Raw genomic sequence first — 18,565 nt, 5'->3', positions numbered from 1 at the left:
CACCCATACATCACACAAAGCACCATGTCCACCTGCAGCCTGCACTCTAATCTGCACCCATACATCACACAAAGCACCAGGTCCACCTGCAGCCTGCACTCTAATCTGCAACCACACATCACACAAAGCACCAGGCCCATCTAAAGCCTGCACTCCAATCTGCAACCACACATCACACAGAGCACCAGACCCACCTGCAGCCTGCACTCCAATCTGCAACCACACATCACACAAAGCACCAGGTCCACCTGCAGCCTGCACTCCAATCTGCAATGGACATCACACAAAGCACCAGATCCACCTGCAGTCTGCACTCCAATCTGCAATCACACAAAGCACCAAGTCCACCTGCAGCCTGCACTCCAATGTGCAGCCACACATCACACAAAGCACCAGGTCCACCTGCAGCCTGCACTCCAATCTGCAATGGACATCACACAAAGCACCAGATCCACCTGCAGTCTGCACTCCAGTCTGCAATCACACAAAGCACCAAGTCCACCTGCAGCCTGCACTCTAATCTGCAACCACACATCACACAAAGCACCAGGTCCACCTGCAGCCTGCACTCCAATGTGCAGCCACACATCACACAAAGCACCAGGTCCACCTGCAGCCTGCACTCCAATCTGCAACCACACATCACACAATGGACAAACATCACCTTTCAAAACAGCTCTCATGTTTTGCCTATGTCTGTTTTTCTGCAGTCCTATATTTAAAACCCTTCTCTTGCATCCTTCGTACTGGGCGATCCCAGCAACAGTGGGAGACGGGGAGTTTTGTCAGCCCATAATCTTAACAGAGGTTGACAGAGGCCCACCTGAAACCATTCAGATCTCAATCTGCTGATGATGGAAAGGAAAGAGTCCAATTTCAAATTGCTTTCAACTCAGTCCCAATGGAAATGGAAACGTGGCATTGGATTCAGTTATAGCCATGGTAGCAATACAAACTCACAGTTGTTTCCTTTAAGGTGTCTGTGTGGTCCAGTGGTTAAAGAAAAAGGCTTGTAACCAGGAGGTCTCTGCTTCAAATTCCAGCTAACTCACTGTGTGACCCTGAGCAAGTCACTTAACCTCCTTGCCCTCTGTCTCTCTGGTGAGACGTAGTTGTAAGTAACTCTGCAGCTGATGCACACTTCACACACCCTAGTCTCTGTAAGTTGCGTTGGATAAAGGTGTCTGCTAAATAAACAAATAAAGAATATTCTCTCTCTCTCTCTCTCTCTCTCTCTCTCTCTCTCTCTCTCTCTCTATATATATATATATATATATACACACACATCAGACCAAAAATGTTGTACCAAATTATGTATTGTATATTTACTGTAAAAGTGCTCATAATAGTCTCAGTTTGTTTTAGTCATGGCCTCCCCCCCCCCCCCCCCCCCCCCGGTATTTAGCATCACTCTTTGCCTTTGCTGTAGTTTTGACCAAAATCCAACAAATTTCTAGGGGAAGTTGACAAGTGTTGATTTGGTGCTTTGTCAATGATATACTTATTATTCATCGTTATGAAGACCCTTCCTGGCAGATGGTAAAACATAAAGCTAAATTGTCTGCATATAAATGCTGGGATCCTGAAATTCAATAAGGCAGATAATGAAACACCTGCCTAATCTTTTCAATCAAAGAGAATATTGGTGAAGAAAGTGTGTTCTAAAATAACACTGTTTTAAAGTTGTAAAGTCCTATTCAAGAATATGCTTTTTGATTAGACATATTTAAAAGGATTTATAGAAATAAAGCATCTTCTTAAAACAGCCATTTTGTTTATATTATAAGTATAATGCAGGGAAGTGAAGGTATATTCAAATCTAAATTAAACAGCTCAATTCTGAGAATTTGGAGATTTTAATGAATGCAAGCTAGAGATCTGGTAACAAGCTTTTTAACACTAGAGCTGGCCACACTTGTATACATTCCTCATATGTCAATGCCTCCTGTCACTGCTGCAGAAGTGTTGCTTCAGTAGCTTCAAAAGGCAACTTAATTAGCATTTTATCTCTGAAGGCCTTTGTTCTCATTTCAAGTGAAAATATATTGGTGGGTTAAACAAAGTGGGCCCTCTGTAATAAAAATAACCCCCACCCTTTCTCCAGTCCAGTCTTGACTGTCAGCTCACATCTTAAATGAAGTAAACAATGCTGCAGGTAATGACAATTCGAACAGAGTGGAACCTTAAGTATCCGGTTTTATATTGATAGAAACAAGTGGAACATGCGGGTCCAGTTTCAAAGAGATCTCTGTGTGAACTGTGAGAAACCTGTTCAATCGCTTTTAAGAACTATAGTATGTATGGATAGTGCCGTTTCCTATCAGTGTACAGGTTGGTGTAACAAGCTGTTTTTATGCTGTGTTTTGGATAAGTACAAGCTACAGTGATTTAACAATGTGCATAGATCGAATAATCTTTCAGCAGGGATTCTCTTTCACAAGACATTTTAGAGTAATTTTATTACCACTCCTATTATACAATCAATGTTCAGTTTGAAATGCTTTTCATTTTAGCATTGTGTAGAAGTACCAATTCACCTGATTGTTACCATTTATATTGAAAACATAAGTACTAAATAAATAGACTTAAGTCCCACTTAAAACGAGTAAAACATGATTGCAATTTACAGGCTCTGGCTTGCCAAGAACCCAGATATATTTTGAGAGGGTGATTTCTTCATATTGATTGAAGTATATGTTGAAATGTTGCCCAAGAGAATCATCTGGTATGTGTATGTTTGATCTACATGTGTTTTTACTTCAGCGTTTGAATGTTCTGTAGAAATAAATCATGTTGCTCACAAACTGAATTGTAGCAGTCTACACAGTATACAGAGCAATTCATATCACCTCAGATTTAGAGACTGCACCCCCGCACAGTTTATAGTATCATGACGGTGAATGGGCAACTGCATGTGGGGGTGCTGACACTGACAGTAAGATAACGTGGGATTTAAAGGATATACTGAAGACACAGTAAGGATTTAAATAAGTTAAATTAATTGCATCTTTATGTAACTGTTTTGGTGACAGTCCAATTGTTTTTGCATCCGATCTGTTTACAATTAAAATTAATGCAAACTTATATCAGACTGGTTTCCTGCTTGTGCTTAAAAGCAAATTCTTACCAAGCCTCTTTAAACAAAATATCCCAGCAAACAGTACAACTCAATTTTCACATGGAAATTAAAGGTAATATTATTGAAATGAAAATGGAATAGGCAGCAGGGTTAAAGTTCAAACCAGTGCATTGAAATCTACTTTCTTAATTTATTTTTAACATCATTAAACATCATTTAATTCAGGATACAGTATGCAAAGATTGCTAATACACTGCAGTAGATAACCGGCTGGATCCTGTTACCTTTGCTGTTGGTCACATGGTGCGATTGCAGCTAGACCATCGGAGTTTAAACTAGCATTTTCTGTCAAGTAATGTCAGACTGGTGGGGCTTCCTGAAGGGGCTGAAGGCGTTGACCCCATCCACTTCCTTCAGCAGAAAATTCCACATTGGTATCCGACCCTGAAAGTGGGGTAGAGGAGGCCGGGATTTGGGGATTTGGGGGTAGATAGGGAGCGGAATCAGCAAGTGAGAGGGAGTACAGATGTTAACTGTGGCTTGAGATTTATGACATGCAGTGTGCTCCCTCTGGCTCTCTGCTTTATCATCCTACATTTTTGTAACCATGCTCCCTTCTCAGTTTATTGTGTTTTTGTCATTACTGTGCTACTGTGCGATACAGGGGTTTTCAACCGGGGGTACGCGTACCCCTGGGGGTACTTCTAAGGGTCATAGGGGGTTGTGGCAAAGTGGCTGCTGATTAGAAAAAGGTGCAGAAGTGATGCAGTGCAGAAATAATCACACAGAAGGAAACTGTAATCCGTTTGGAAAAGGGGTTCTTTTATTTATAAACTCCCAGTCTGACGACCAAATAATAAACCTCCGGCAATACACACCAATCTGTAAAGCATGAAAGAAAACAATAATAAATGGATTGCAGTCCAAATAATAAATACTCATTATCCACCCCACAATAATACAATACATGGTCACCAGTCCGGGTGCGTGCAGTAGTGCTTGTGGTGGGTGATAACAATTAAACAGTGACTGTGGTGTAGTGCTGGCCCAAGGCGACAGCTCCAGAGATGTGTTAACCGTCTAGTGATTTACAAAAACAAAAGACAATTACTAACAGTGACAAAACAAACAAAACACTCATTAACTCTTTTTTTAGTTTTAGGATTTTTCTCCCGGTCCTTCCAGTTCCTTGTCTCTCGAACCAAGCGAAGGAAGAGATTTGCGATTCTCCGTCCCCTTTATGTTATCACGCATGACCCCTACTATCTGCAGCTGCTACGTCGTTTCCCTTCTGGGTCAATACGTTCCTGCAATGGAGTCTCGCCTTCTTTCAGACTGACCGACTTCCCGGTCCGGGTAAAGAACTGTCAGGCCAGCCCGTCCAAAGACTTCCCCTTTCGATGCTTAGCGCCCTCACAGGTCGGGAAGGAGATTTACAACCAAAACTCATTGTATTTCTGTCACAGGGGTACACGCAGGACGACTCAGAAATACACAAATACAAATGAAAGTAAGAGAATATAAAGATCTTGAATTTTTTAATGGTATTATATATTCTCTAAACCACAATGGATACTTTATTAAGCAGCTCAAAATTAACGGCTAATAAAAAAAATTAAAAAAAATCTAATCACGTCCACATTTTCCACCTGTACGCATGCGCGATTTCGACTGAGTGGATTTCCACTCTGATATATAGGTGAAGCAGGCGTCTGGCGATTGTGCCTATTGAGAGCGCTCTGTGTTGCTCGTGATCTTTCTTTTTTCAACTTGTCGTATCAGTGAAGCACAGTGTTTCTGTGTTTTTTAGAAGTATAAATGCTCTTGTAAACATAAATAGTCATCACAATACTCATACTTTGATTGTTTTTGTTTATTACCGTGGCTGCATTTTATTAACAGCAATAGCAGCTGGTTGAATATGTGTTTGGTGTTTGATACATTTCTTACTTGCAATAGAAAAATGAAAGAAAACACAAAAAGTCATAAAGTGCAAAGCGACATAAGAACATAAGAAAGTTTACAAACGAGAGGAGGCCATTCAGCCCATCTTGCTCGTTTGGTTGTTAGTAGCTTATTGATCCCAGAATCTCATCAAGTAGCTTCTTGAAGGATCCCAGGGTGTCAGCTTCAACAACATTACTGGGGAGTTGGTTCCAGACCCTCACAATTCTCTGTGTTAAAAAGTGCCTCCTATTTTCTGTTCTGAATGCCCCTTTATCTAGTCTCCATTTGTGACCCCTGGTCCTTGTTTCTTTTTTCAGGTAAAAAAAGTCCCCTAGGTCGACATTGTCTGTACCTTTTAGGATTTTGAATGTTTGAGATCGCAGCATAGTCTTCTTTGTTCAAGACTGAATAGATTCAATTCTTTTAGTCTGTCTGCATACGACATGCCTTTTAAACCCGGGATAATTCTGGTTGCTCTTTTTTGCACTCTTTCTAGAGCAGCAATATCCTTTTTGTAACAAGGTGACCAGAACTGAACACAATATTCTAGGTGAGGTCTTACTAATGCATTGTAAAGTTTTAACATTACTTCCCTTGATTTAAATTCAACACTTCTCACAATATATCCGAGCATCTTGTTGGCCTTTTTTATAGCTTCCCCACATTGTCTAGAAGAAGACATTTCTGAGTCAACATCAACTCCTAGGTCTTTTTCATAGTTCCCTTCTTCAATTTCACTATCTCCAATATTATATTTATAATGGACATTTTTATTGCCCGCATGCAATACTTTACACTTTTCTCTATTAAATTTAATTTGCCATGTGTCTGCCCAGTTCTGAATGCTGTCTAGTTCATTTTGAATGACCTTTGCTCCTGCAACAGTGTGCCACTCATCCTATTTTTGTGTCATCTGCAAATTTAACAAGTTTGCTTACTATACCAGAATCTAAATTAATATTAGGTTAGGAATAGCAGAGGACCTAATACTGATCCCTGTGGTACACCACTGGTTACCTCGCTCCATTTTGAGGTTTCTCCTCTAATCACTCCCTAATCCATGTGCATGCATTTCCTTGAATCCCTACTGCGTTCAGTTTGAGAATTAATCTTTTATGCGGGACTTTGTTAAAAGCTTTCTGGAAATCTAAATAAACCATGTCATATGCTTTGCAATTATCCATGATCAATGTTGCATCCTCAAAAAAGTCAAGCATGCTGACTGTCTCCCAGGATATTGTTACCATATAGGTAATTTTCCATTTTTTATTATTATTATTATTTATTTCTTAGCAGACGCCCTTATCCAGGGCGACTTACAATTGTTACAAGATATCACATTATTTTTACATACAATTACCCATTTATACAGTTGGGTTTTTACTGGAGCAATTTAGGTAAAGTACCTTGCTCAAGGGTACAGCAGCAGTGTCCCATACCAGGGATTGAACCCACAACCCTCCGGTCAAGAGTCCAGAGCCCTAACCGCTACGCCACACTGCTGCCCTATTTAGATCTTATTATAGTTTCCATAAGTTTACATATAATGGAAGTCAGGCTTATTGGTCTGTAGTTACCTGGTTCGGTTTTTTCTCCCTTTTTGTGGATCGGTATTACGTTTGCTATTTTCCAGTCTGTCGGTACAACCCCTGTGTCAAGAGACTGTTGCATGATCTTGGTTAGCGGTTTGTAAATAACTTCTTTCATTTCTTTGAGTACTATTGAGAGGATCTCATCCAGCCCAGGAGATTTGCTTATTTTAAGAGCTCCTAGTCCCTTTGACATTTCTGCCTCTGTTATGCTAAAGTTATTTAAAATTGGATAGGAACAGGTTGACATGTGGGGCATGTTGTCCATGTCCTCCTTTGTAAAAACCTGTGAAAAGTAATTATTTAATATATTTGCTATTTTTTTCTTCATCTATGATTTTGCCATTTGTGTCTCTTAGACATTTAACCTCCTCTTTGAATGTTCTCTTGCTGTTATAATATTGGAAAAACATTTTGGAATTGGTTTTAGCCCCCTTAGCAATATTGATTTCTATCTCTCTCTTGGCCATTCTAACTTCCTTTTTGACTTGTGTTTGCAGTTCCAAGTACTGTTCCTGTGTACTTTGTTTTTGGTCCCTTTTAAACACTCTGTAAAGTGCCTTTTTTTGCTGAATATTTTTTTTAATTGATCTATTAATCCATTTTGGCCATTTTGTTTTAGATTTAGATTTGTCTACTTTTGGGATGTAATTGTTTTGTGTCTCTAGTACTACATTTTTAAAAAACAGAGTCCCTTTGGATCATTTTTAGTTTGTAATTAATTATAGTTTTACCTTGAGGTTAATGTTTTTGATATTGTAAACATTTTAAACAGCACACATAATTAGTGTATGCTGAGGTGGGAAGTAAATAGTAACGTGATAAACATTTACAGTGCAGCCTATTTTGTATTATTTATAATGACTTTTCCCAATAGAAAGCGAAAGATTCCTAAATACTACCTTTTAATTCTTTGCATCCAAGTTTTAAGAATTAAGCCTAGTGTTTGGTTTTCTGTCTCAGCAATTTGTCAGTCCCAGGCTGTTGTGTAAAATGATATATTAAATAAACAGGAGAAAAAAAGAAATGTGTTAACCATTTTATTGCAACTGTGGTACTATTCAGCGATCGAAAATTGTAAAGGGTACTTTAGCTGAAACCTTGCGACAGAAGGGGTACAGTTTCAAAAAAAAGTTGAAAACCCCTGGATATTGCTATGTGATGAGTGCTGAGTCGATGATCTTTCTCCATGTCACATATCTTTATTTTCTTATTGTCTTTTAATGGTTCACTCTCCCTGATCTTTATTTCTATCTTGGACCATGGCTAGTGTTGTCATCAACTCCTGGAATTTACAAGGGTCCAGTCATCCTACAAAGAGAGCACAGTGCTTAGATGATCTCTTAAGAAAAAAGATGGATACTTCATGTTTTCAGGAAACTCATTTGGCTTCAAGTGATGTTGCAAGGTAATTGCATATTCTTCTGTTCAGAATAAACATAGAGGTATCCTTATTCTTGCCAAAAGACAGTTTTACCTTAAAATGTGTCTTCAAGATAATGATTCGGAGGGGATATTCTGCTAAGTGACTATGCTGTTGAATAATGAAGAGGTCTGTATTGCCATTCTCTATGCACCAAATATCTTAGACTCACAGTTTTTCGACCTTATGAAACATGCATTGGCCTCATTGGGGAATATCCCTGTTATATTTCTTCTATCTGGTTAGACTATTTACATGACATTATTTTTTTGGAAAGATCTACAGCTCGGTTACACTTATTCTTGTCTGGATATTATGTTGTATTTCTGTATTAATGTGACATTTTTTTTAATTGTACTGTCTCCCCCATTTCCCTATTCCCAAAGGGTAGGGAAAAGAAAGGAACAATAATTGTTCACAAAAAAAGAAGATGCCTTTGAAGTCATCCCCTATGAAGCAGTTTCATAGGAGCATGAGTTTTGAGGTTTTAAATAGACAGATACGAGGAAGGGAAAGACAGACTTATTTACAAGGTTAATAGGAACTTTCCTATTGAATCTGCTACACTAGATTCTTTTTTTAAAAAAATGTAGAATCTCCAATTATTTTCTCCCAATTTGGAATGCCCATGTATTAGTATTATTTTTTTTTAATTGACAGCTACTGGTAAGCCACGGATACCTTTCATAATTTGAATGTTGGAAGTAGTGAGAATATCCCTTCCCTTCAGCTGGTGCATACCTCCCTTTTTTAACAATTTCCATTTTTTTCTGAGAAAGTGCTTTGAAAATTGATTTGTAACCAAATCGACTCTGATGTCTCAATTGTCTGACTTTTTTTTTAATTTACTTCGAAGTTCTCAATACAATTCTCAATAATGGTCCATATAATATTAGCAATATCGCACGAAATTCAGCTATTCTTACATTGCGCACCCTAGCATTTATGTCCCGCCTCTGCTCACTTGTGATTGGACACCTGCATAACAAGGGGCATATCTTTAACTCTCCCATTGGTTAAACCTACTCAAGACCTTCAACTGTTTATGTCCCGCCTCTGCTCACTTATGAGTGGACTGTGGTGGAGAAAATGCTGTCTTCTATTGGTTGATTATATTTTATATAAAAAAATAAAATTCTGCACTATTAAATTGTACAAAAAAAAAATGAATCTGTGATCAACTCTTTAGTTGATTAACTGTACTGTACATGTTGAGGGCATTTTAAGCACTCAAAATCTACAGGGAAAAAAACTCTGTCAGTAAGAGCTGTGATCTGATGCAAACAGAGGAGAGTATTTAACACGCCATGCTGAGTGATGAAAGTAATCCTGCCATACAGCCTTTAATCCCATCACTACCTGACCCGAGGGCATCTGTTTCAGCACCATAGACAGCTCCTATTAGCGTTCATGGCTCTGTAGTGAACACACTGTTATTGAACAGAGACGATGGACCTCAGCATATGTTACCACAAGGACATTCTGCTTTGTAATCCTGGGGTAGTCTGTAGTTATGCAAGCTCTAGTAAAACCCTCCCTTACAAGAATGTAATCAATGAATTATTCAAGCCTGAAATCAAAAAGGCTACAATTTCTTCTGTGCTTTGCTGCCCCAAGGAAAGATAAACAATTTGTTTTATAGGGTCTATTGCTAAAAACGAAGAATATACTGGTACATAATGGCTTAAAACATGTATTTTTCAGATGCTTCTAGTTCAAAGTAATATAAAAAATGTATAATATAATTAGGGCTTCTGATTTGCAGTGTTTTACCCTGACTTTTCTACTCTCCTTTAAGAATTCAAGCCATTCGTGTATCTCAATCACAACTGAATCTCACATTTTAATTTTAAACTAAATGAGCTTTTAAATGGGTGTGGCAAAGTGGGTGGTGAGGGGTAGCTGTGTAGCAGTGATGCGGTGCAGGAGTAATGAGCAGACAACGGTAGTCCAGTGGAAAAATAGGCTTTATTTGCCAGCACTGGTCTAGTGCTCAAAATAATAAGCCCGGCAATACACAACGATGTGTAAAGCTCGGGCTGACAAAACACAGGATACAGTCCTGAACAAAAGAAACAAGAATACGGTCACCCGTCTCGGGTGCGTGCAGTCGTGATTGTGGTGAGTGAATACACAGGACGTTGTGACAGTACGTGAGGAGGTGATCCGGCTTGTGTTCGCCCAGTGCGACAGCTCCGGATATGTTCTAGCTGTCTGGTGATTCGGAAACAAGACAGACAGTTAGTTTTCAGCCACTCCAGCACACAAACACACACACACAGCTCTTTTAGAGCAGAACAGATTTTTAGGTCCTTCTCGGTCCTTGGTTTAACCCAAACGAAGGAAAAGAACAGCGTTACCCCGGCCCCTATATGTAATCCCGCATGATATCTAGGTAAACGGTTGCAGCTGCCTTTTACTTGCAGCTGCCCCTCGTTTACCTGTCAAATCAATACGGTCTTACAACAGAGTCTCGCTTCCTTCCAGGCTGACCCACTTTCCGGTCCCGGAAACGAACTGTCAGGCCAGCCCTTCCAGATACTTCTCCTCCCGTTCTTTAGCGCCCTCACAGGTCGGGAGGAAGATTTATCACCAGAACTCATTGTATTTCTGTCACATATCCCACCGCTCAGAGTGGAGCCGAAGGAACACTCGGCTAAATCTACCTTTCCCATTGCTCCCCCCTCCCGGGAAAAATAATCCGCATTTTGGTGGTCTTTCCCCGCACGGTGTACCATATGGTACATGAAGGGCTGCAATGCCAGATACCACCGAGTTATCCGGGCATTGCTGTCCTTCATTGTGCTTAACCACTTGAGTGGGGCGTGGTCTGTGACAAGATCAAATGAGTGTCCCAGCAGGTAGTATCGTAAAGAGTGAGTAGCCCATTTAATGGCTAAACACTCTTTTTCGACTACGGAGTAGTTGCGTTCCCGAGGTAACATTTTTTTGCTTATGTACAATATCGGGTGTTCTACTCCAGCTACTTTTTGGGACAAGACTGCACCCAACCCTACATCCGAGGCGTCGGTGTGGAGGATGAATCTCTTGGTGAAATCTGGGGTAATAAGAGTGGGGGCCTGGCAAAGTTTACGCTTAATCGTATCAAACGCCCCCTGACACTCAGCTGACCATTTAATTAAATTTGGCGCACTCTTTTTGGTGAGGTCGACTAACGGGTTAACCACTGTGGCGTACTCGGGGATGAAGCGGCGGTAATAACCGGCTAAGCCCAGTAGTGACCTCACCTGAGTCTTGGTTTTGGGGATCGCCGCATCAACCAAAGCCTGGATTTTGGTGACCACAGGTCTCACCCTTCCATTCCCCATTAAAAATCCCAAATATTGAGTCTCTGTCTTGGCAAACGCACATTTCCTCAAGTTAGCTGTCAGCCGGGCTGCCCTTAGAGACTGAAGAACGGCTGCAACCCTAGCCAAATGCTCTCGCCAGGTGGAGCTGTAAATCACCACGTCATCAATATACGCTGCTGCATATTCATGATGTGGGCGTAAAACCTGGTCCATCAGTCTCTGAAAGGCAGCGGGCGCACCATGTAGCCCAAATGGCATGGTTTTAAAGTGGAACAGCCCCTCGGGTGTTGAAAATGCGGTTTTCTCTCTGGAGCTGCGGGTTAGAGGGATTTGCCAGTATCCCTTCGTCAGGTCCAGAGTGGAAATAAACCTCGCTTTTCCCAGTCTGTCTAAAAGTTCGTCGACCCGAGGCATGGGATACGCATCGAACTTGGCAATAGCATTCACCTTTCTGAAATCTACGCAGAAGCGGTTGGTGCCGTCCTTCTTAGCCACTATTACAATAGGACTGCACCACTCGCTCCTGGAAGGTTCAATCACTCCAAGCTCGAGCATATCCCATACCTCTTTGCGAACGCCACTTCGTCGACTTTCCGGGATCCGGTACGGTCTCTCTCGCACTGTGACACCTGGAGGAGAGATAATGTCATATTCAACTAAGTTCGTCCTGCCGGGCACATCAGAAAAAACATCACTGAACTCCTCAATAAGCTTACGCAGCTCTCTTTGCTGATCCGGAACTAATTGTTCCCCCATTGAAATCGCTCTTGTGCTCGGGGTCTCTGGACAGGGACCTAAATCATCCTCCATATTGCCTGGGGCTATAAATAAGACCTCTCTTGCCTGCCAGGGCTTCAACAAATTAATGTGGTAAATTTCACGTTCATTCCGGCGATCGGGCTGTCTAATTTCATAATTTACTTTCCCTATAGCCCGAATCACCTCATACGGCCCCTGCCATTTAGCACACAGTTTTGACTCTGATGAGGGAAGTAGCAGCATTACCTTGTCCCCTGGTCGAAAGGTTCGAATCCGTGCATTTTTGTTATAATGCTGCTCTTGTCGGTGCTGAGCCGATCTGAGGTTGTCTTGGGCCAAACGACCGACCAAATCCAGGCGATCTCTGAGTAGGAGCACATACTTCACCACATTTTTAGACGAGCCTTTGTGCTCCTCCCACCCCTCTCTCAGCAGGTCGAGAATGCCGCGAGGCTGCCGGCCGTACAGGAGCTCAAAGGGGGAGAACCCCGTTGAACTCTGCGGCACTTCTCTCACTGCAAAAAGGAGGTAGGGGAGAAGTGATGCCCAATGTTTCTGCTCTTGTGTTACAAATCGCCTCAGCATCGACTTTAAGGTCTGATTAAAACGTTCCACCAGACCGTCCGATTGTGGATGATAAACGGACGTCCTGATGGGACGTATTTTTAATATTTTGTACACCTGCTGTAACGTATTGGACAAAAAATTAGTTCCGTGATCGGTCAAAATCTCCTTGGGGATCCCTACTCTGGCCATAATCTGTGCTAACTCGGTGGCTATTGCAGCGGCACTAGTGGACCTCAATGGAACTGCCTCCGGGTATCGCGTTGCATAATCCACCACTACTAAAATGTGCGTATACCCGGAGTCAGAAGGTAGCAAAGGGCCAACTATGTCCATTGCAATGCGCTCGAAAGGAGTGGAAATAATCGGCAGTGGGACCAAAGGGGCGGGGCGCACTCGACCCGGCGCTACTCGCTGGCAGTCTGGGCATGTGGCTACATATTTCGACACATCAGTATGAAGACCTACCCAATAGAATCGAGCCAATATCCGTTCCCTCGTCTTCTCGGCTCCGAGGTGCCCCGCAAAAGGGATATCATGCGCCAGCCTCATGACCTCCAGCCGACAAGACGGGGGAACCAACAATTGTGTTACAGGCTGTCCTGTGCCCGCGGCTAGGTTTACCCTATACAGTAATTGCCCCTTGATACTGAAGTGTGGATATACTAGCGCCCCAGCGCCGTCAACATCCTTACCTTCAATGGACCGGACCTGTCCCCAAGCGTGCACCAGTGACGGGTCGTTATGTTGGCCCCACACTAGGTCCGCGCTTGAGTACCACGGGTCCGGTACATCGAGAGGGGCTGGAATAACATCTGCTCTAGTCGGTCCAGTAACCTCGCTCTCTCGGTCACACTGCGTTCCCACTCCCTTCGACTGGCGTTTGTTACCATTGCAGCACTCTCCCACCAGACCCCAGCCTTGTCTCAACAACGCTCCCTCCCATTTTGCGGTCCGTCTCTCCTTATTCGTTTTTCTAGGACGGAAAAGAGGGGAAAACATTTCAGTGTGAAAAGGAAACACATCACCAATCCGTTCCTTTTTTTTTTTCTCTGCCACGTTTACGTGTGTGGCTGAGACTGCCATTTTTTCCATCAATTCTTTGAATTTTGGCCAGTCTCGGCCCAGAATAACTGGGTGTGGCAACCTTTCCGCCACCCCAACTACCAGGTGACGTTTTATCGGTCCTACCGATAAATATACTTTTAATGTGGGGTATGCCGCCGTGTCTCCATGGATACAGGAGATGGCCACCTGACCTCGTGGCCGCCACGACACACCGCCCAGGAGAGCTGTCCTAATCAAGGTTTGCTCACACCCTGTGTCCACTAATGCGTGGGTTTTCACATTCCCTAACACCACATTAATCAGACAAGGCCCCTCCCGACCATTTTCCCCACGCTTACCAGTCTCAGGTGCCCAATTGCACGCGGCCACGTCACACTCCATGGCAGCGGGGCATGACCTGGCCAGATGTCCCGGCTGGTGGCACCTAAAACAGATAGGAGGGACAGAGGGGGCATGGGTTAGAAATCTGTCCCGCTGCTGGTATGGCAACGGGGCAGGGGCAGCACCTCTACCCCAGCTGGGGGCCAACCTTGATCTCCATGGGGGGGAGGCAAGGGGGCCCAATGGGGTCGGTGCTCTGGGAGGTCTGGGTCCCTGGAACGAGGGGGGTGGTGGCGATGATGTTGGAGGAGAGGGAGAGAGAGCGCGGCTGCTCCGAAGGGCAGGGGCGGACAGGATCCCGATCCGGGCAGAGGTCAGGGAGTCCTCAAAATCTTCGGCCAATTTGACCGCCTCCTCCAGGGTGTCGGGGTTGTGGCGCCGTATCCACGCCTGGGTTTCGGCGCCGACCACATGGCAGAACTGTTCTACCACAATGGCTTCCCCCATCTGCTGGACGGTCTTCTTCCCGGGGGTCAGCCAATGCACCATGTGGTCGCACAACCTCTCCGCAACCACCCTGGGGCGTGTCTCCGGGGCTCTCCGGTACTCCCGAAACCGCGCCCGGTGGGTCTCGGTAGTAATGTTGAGTCGGCGGAGGATAGCCTGCTTGACCAGGTCATACTCGGTGGCGTGCTGGTCACTCATGGCCTGGTAAGCTGCCTGAGCCTCCCCAATCAGGCAGGGTCCCAATTGGCTGGCCCAGAACTCCCGCGGCCAAGCCGCCGCGGTAGCCAGCCGCTCGAATGCCACCAAGTACGCCTCCGGGTCATCCTCCGCCGACATCTTCATCGCCCGTGCCTTTGGGGGCGACATCACCGGTGTTGTAGTCGGGGTCGTTACCGCAGCCACGGCCAGTCCTACCCGTTCAATGAGCGCTGTATAGCGCTCCTCCCTCCTTCTCTCCTCTGCGTCCCGTCTGCTCTCCAGTGCCTGCAGCAGCTCCGCCAGCGCGTCGCGGTCCATGGTCCCGTTTCTGACACCACGTGTGGCAAAGTGGGTGGTGAGGGGTAGCTGTGTAGCAGTGATGCGGTGCAGGAGTAATGAGCAGACAACGGTAGTCCAGTGGAAAAATAGGCTTTATTTGCCAGCACTGGTCTAGTGCTCAAAATAATAAGCCCGGCAATACACAACGATGTGTAAAGCTCGGGCTGACAAAACACAGGATACAGTCCTGAACAAAAGAAACAAGAATACGGTCACCCGTCTCGGGTGCGTGCAGTCGTGATTGTGGTGAGTGAATACACAGGACGTTGTGACAGTACGTGAGGAGGTGATCCGGCTTGTGTTCGCCCAGTGCGACAGCTCCGGATATGTTCTAGCTGTCTGGTGATTCGGAAACAAGACAGACAGTTAGTTTTCAGCCACTCCAGCACACAAACACACACACACAGCTCTTTTAGAGCAGAACAGATTTTTAGGTCCTTCTCGGTCCTTGGTTTAACCCAAACGAAGGAAAAGAACAGCGTTACCCCGGCCCCTATATGTAATCCCGCATGATATCTAGGTAAACGGTTGCAGCTGCCTTTTACTTGCAGCTGCCCCTCGTTTACCTGTCAAATCAATACGGTCTTACAACAGAGTCTCGCTTCCTTCCAGGCTGACCCACTTTCCGGTCCCGGAAACGAACTGTCAGGCCAGCCCTTCCAGATACTTCTCCTCCCGTTCTTTAGCGCCCTCACAGGTCGGGAGGAAGATTTATCACCAGAACTCATTGTATTTCTGTCACAATGGGCCAAGCCTTAATTTTTGATTTATAACATACAAACAAGAATGCAACATGTTAATAAGCTACTAATCTTTATTAAAGCTATAATGAAAAATTAAATATTTTATGCTGGACACACTTTGTTACACTCGTTCTGCATGACTGTATTTACATTAATAAAGAGGAGTCGCTTCTGCTTTGAAATGAAAAGGTAAGACTTACGATTTAAAAGCCCATTTAATTGTTTCATAGAAAAAAACAGTCAATTAAATCAATTTTACTATTAACACATCAGTTGTGATTGAGATACACAAAAGGCTTAACAGACATCAACTGAATTTTTAAAGGAGAGTAGAAAAGTCGGGGTAAAAAACACAGAAAATCAGAAGACCTAAATATAATAGCCCATTGTAATATGTTATAAATTATTAGTGGGGCTTGCGAAGCAAGAGTCCCCACTTTAAATCTTCACATACTTCTTCTTCTTCTTATTCTTTGGCATGCTACTCCGTTTAAGCTACAAACGCCGTTCAAACTTTGAAACGTGTAGACCGGTCTGGAATAGTGTGCTTGTATACAACTTTTTGATATCTTTTATACTTTTTAAACTATTAAGCTTTTTGTCCTTTTTTTGTCCATCTTCATTCACTTTAATTGGACTTTTTTCAACATTCTAAAGCTCCCCATTGTTTAAAATCTCCCAGACTTCCAACATTCTATTTATTGTAAACGATGTAACTTTTGAAACAAATCAGCTACTTTGACCACTTTCCCAACAAGTAAGACAAAAAGTTAGAGGAATCTATCATATGGAATCTTCCTCTACTTCTCTGCTATTCAAATCTGAAATCAAAACATAAATGACTTTTACCAATCAAGAGGTACAGCTGTTCTAATAACCGCATCAACTAAATTTTCTTTAACTTTTTGTAAACAACTGAAATTTTGACCACTTTCCCAACAAGCTAGACAAAAAGTTAGAGTGTATGATGTCTTCCTCTACTTCTCTGCTGTTCAAATATGAAATCAGAACAGAAATAACTTGTTTTAGTAACCGCACCAACTCAATTTTCTCTAACTTTTTATAAACAACCTCCATTTTGACCACTTTCCCAACAGGTTAGACAACTACTTAGAGCAAATGAAATCTTCCTCTACTTCTCTGCTATTCAAATATGAAATCAAAACAGGAATGGCATCTACCAATCAAGAGATACAGCTGTTTTAGTAACCAAATCAGCTTCTTTCAGTAGGCTACTTCCCACTGTTGAATTAACTGTCATAGAACTTTGAGAAATTTCAAATTATAGCACATTCTAAGCATGAGACAATTAGTAAACAATGTGACTTTTGACACAAATCAGCTACTTTGACCACTTTCCCAATAAAGCAAGCCCCACAACTTTACTTGTAAACTTAACATCTAGTTATTATTATTATTTATTTCTTAGCAGACGCCCTTATCCAGGGCGACTTACAATTGTTACAAGTTATCACATTATTTTTACATACAATTACCAATTTATACAGTTGGGTTTTTACTGGAGCAATCTAGGTAAAGTACCTTGCTCAAGGGTACAGCAGCAGTGTCCCCCACCTGGGATAGAACCCACGACCCTCCGGTCAAGAGTCCAGAGCCCTAACCACTACTCCACACTGCTGATTACTGTACAACACTGGTGCCCAGTCCTGGTCCTCAATCTTCATTCCAATCCGACCGTTAGCAGTTCAATTAAATCATTTTGAGCCGGATTTGGATAAAGTCTTGGACTGGAATGGTTTTTGAGAGCCAGTTAGGCACCACTCCACTGTAGTATCTAATCACTACCAAAGCTTAAAAAGTAACCTTTAAAATAAAGCATAGCATGTTTTCTAACTCCACATTAAACACTTGTTATAAATGATGTAAAATAATCTTATGCAATGTGCTATATACCATCATGTATTATATCATTATTGTCACAATAATATTATGTAGTTCTTCAATTCAACGTCCCGAAATTGTATAATAGGCTTTGCCACTTTCAATTTATAAAAATGTTTCTGACCAACTGAAGCACAGCCACGGTTGAGTGGAGAGAGTGGCGTCTAAGATGAAAAATAGGACAGTGAAGGATTTGGATGGAAAACACATCTAACACCATCTTTTGTTTGCTAAAGGAAGAGATTTACTCAGAAGTGAACGTGCTTTGAAAATACCCACTCAAGTGCAAAGCCCATTTAATCTGCTGCACTCTACAAGGTGAGCAATTACAGTATTTTGTGCACTCTTTCATTGGATGGGGTTAAGCATTTTTATACTGCTCATGTACAGTGCCTTGCGAAAGTATTCGGCCCCCTTGAACTTTGCGACCTTTTGCCACATTTCAGGCTTCAAACATAAAGATATGAAACTGTAATTTTTTGTGAAGAATCAACAACAAGTGGGACACAATCATGAAGTGGAACGAAATTTATTGGATATTTCAAACTTTTTTAACAAATAAAAAACTGAAAAATTGGGCGTGCAAAATAATTCAGCCCCCTTAAGTTAATACTTTGTAGCGCCACCTTTTGCTGCGATTACAGCTGTAAGTCGCTTGGGGTATGTCTCTATCAGTTTTGCACAGCGAGAGACTGAAATTTTTGCCCATTCCTCCTTGCAAAACAGCTCGAGCTCAGTGAGGTTGGATGGAGAGCATTTGTGAACAGCAGTTTTCAGTTCTTTCCACAGATTCTCGATTGGATTCAGGTCTGGAC

The 18,565-nt window shown here is 42.7% G+C and overlaps 1 protein-coding gene across 1 annotated transcript; it reads right to left on the bottom strand.

Moving 5' to 3' along the window:
• Nucleotides 1-9,937: 9,937 nt before the first annotated feature.
• Nucleotides 9,938-15,820, bottom strand: LOC131701746 (uncharacterized). The gene is made up of 2 exons (XM_059001515.1): nucleotides 14,079-15,820; nucleotides 9,938-10,252 (listed from the first exon to the last, which is right to left on the bottom strand). The coding sequence occupies exons 1-2, from the start codon at nucleotides 15,082-15,084 to the stop codon at nucleotides 10,245-10,247; spliced, it is 1,014 nt and encodes a 337-aa protein (XP_058857498.1). The 5' UTR covers nucleotides 15,085-15,820; the 3' UTR covers nucleotides 9,938-10,244.
• Nucleotides 15,821-18,565: the final 2,745 nt, after the last annotated feature.

Source organism: Acipenser ruthenus, chromosome 26, assembly GCF_902713425.1.
Source record: "Acipenser ruthenus chromosome 26, fAciRut3.2 maternal haplotype, whole genome shotgun sequence".
Taxonomy (NCBI): domain Eukaryota; kingdom Metazoa; phylum Chordata; class Actinopteri; order Acipenseriformes; family Acipenseridae; genus Acipenser; species Acipenser ruthenus.
Note: the sequence above shows the minus strand (reverse complement) of the source record. Positions and strands in the feature narration are given on the sequence as shown.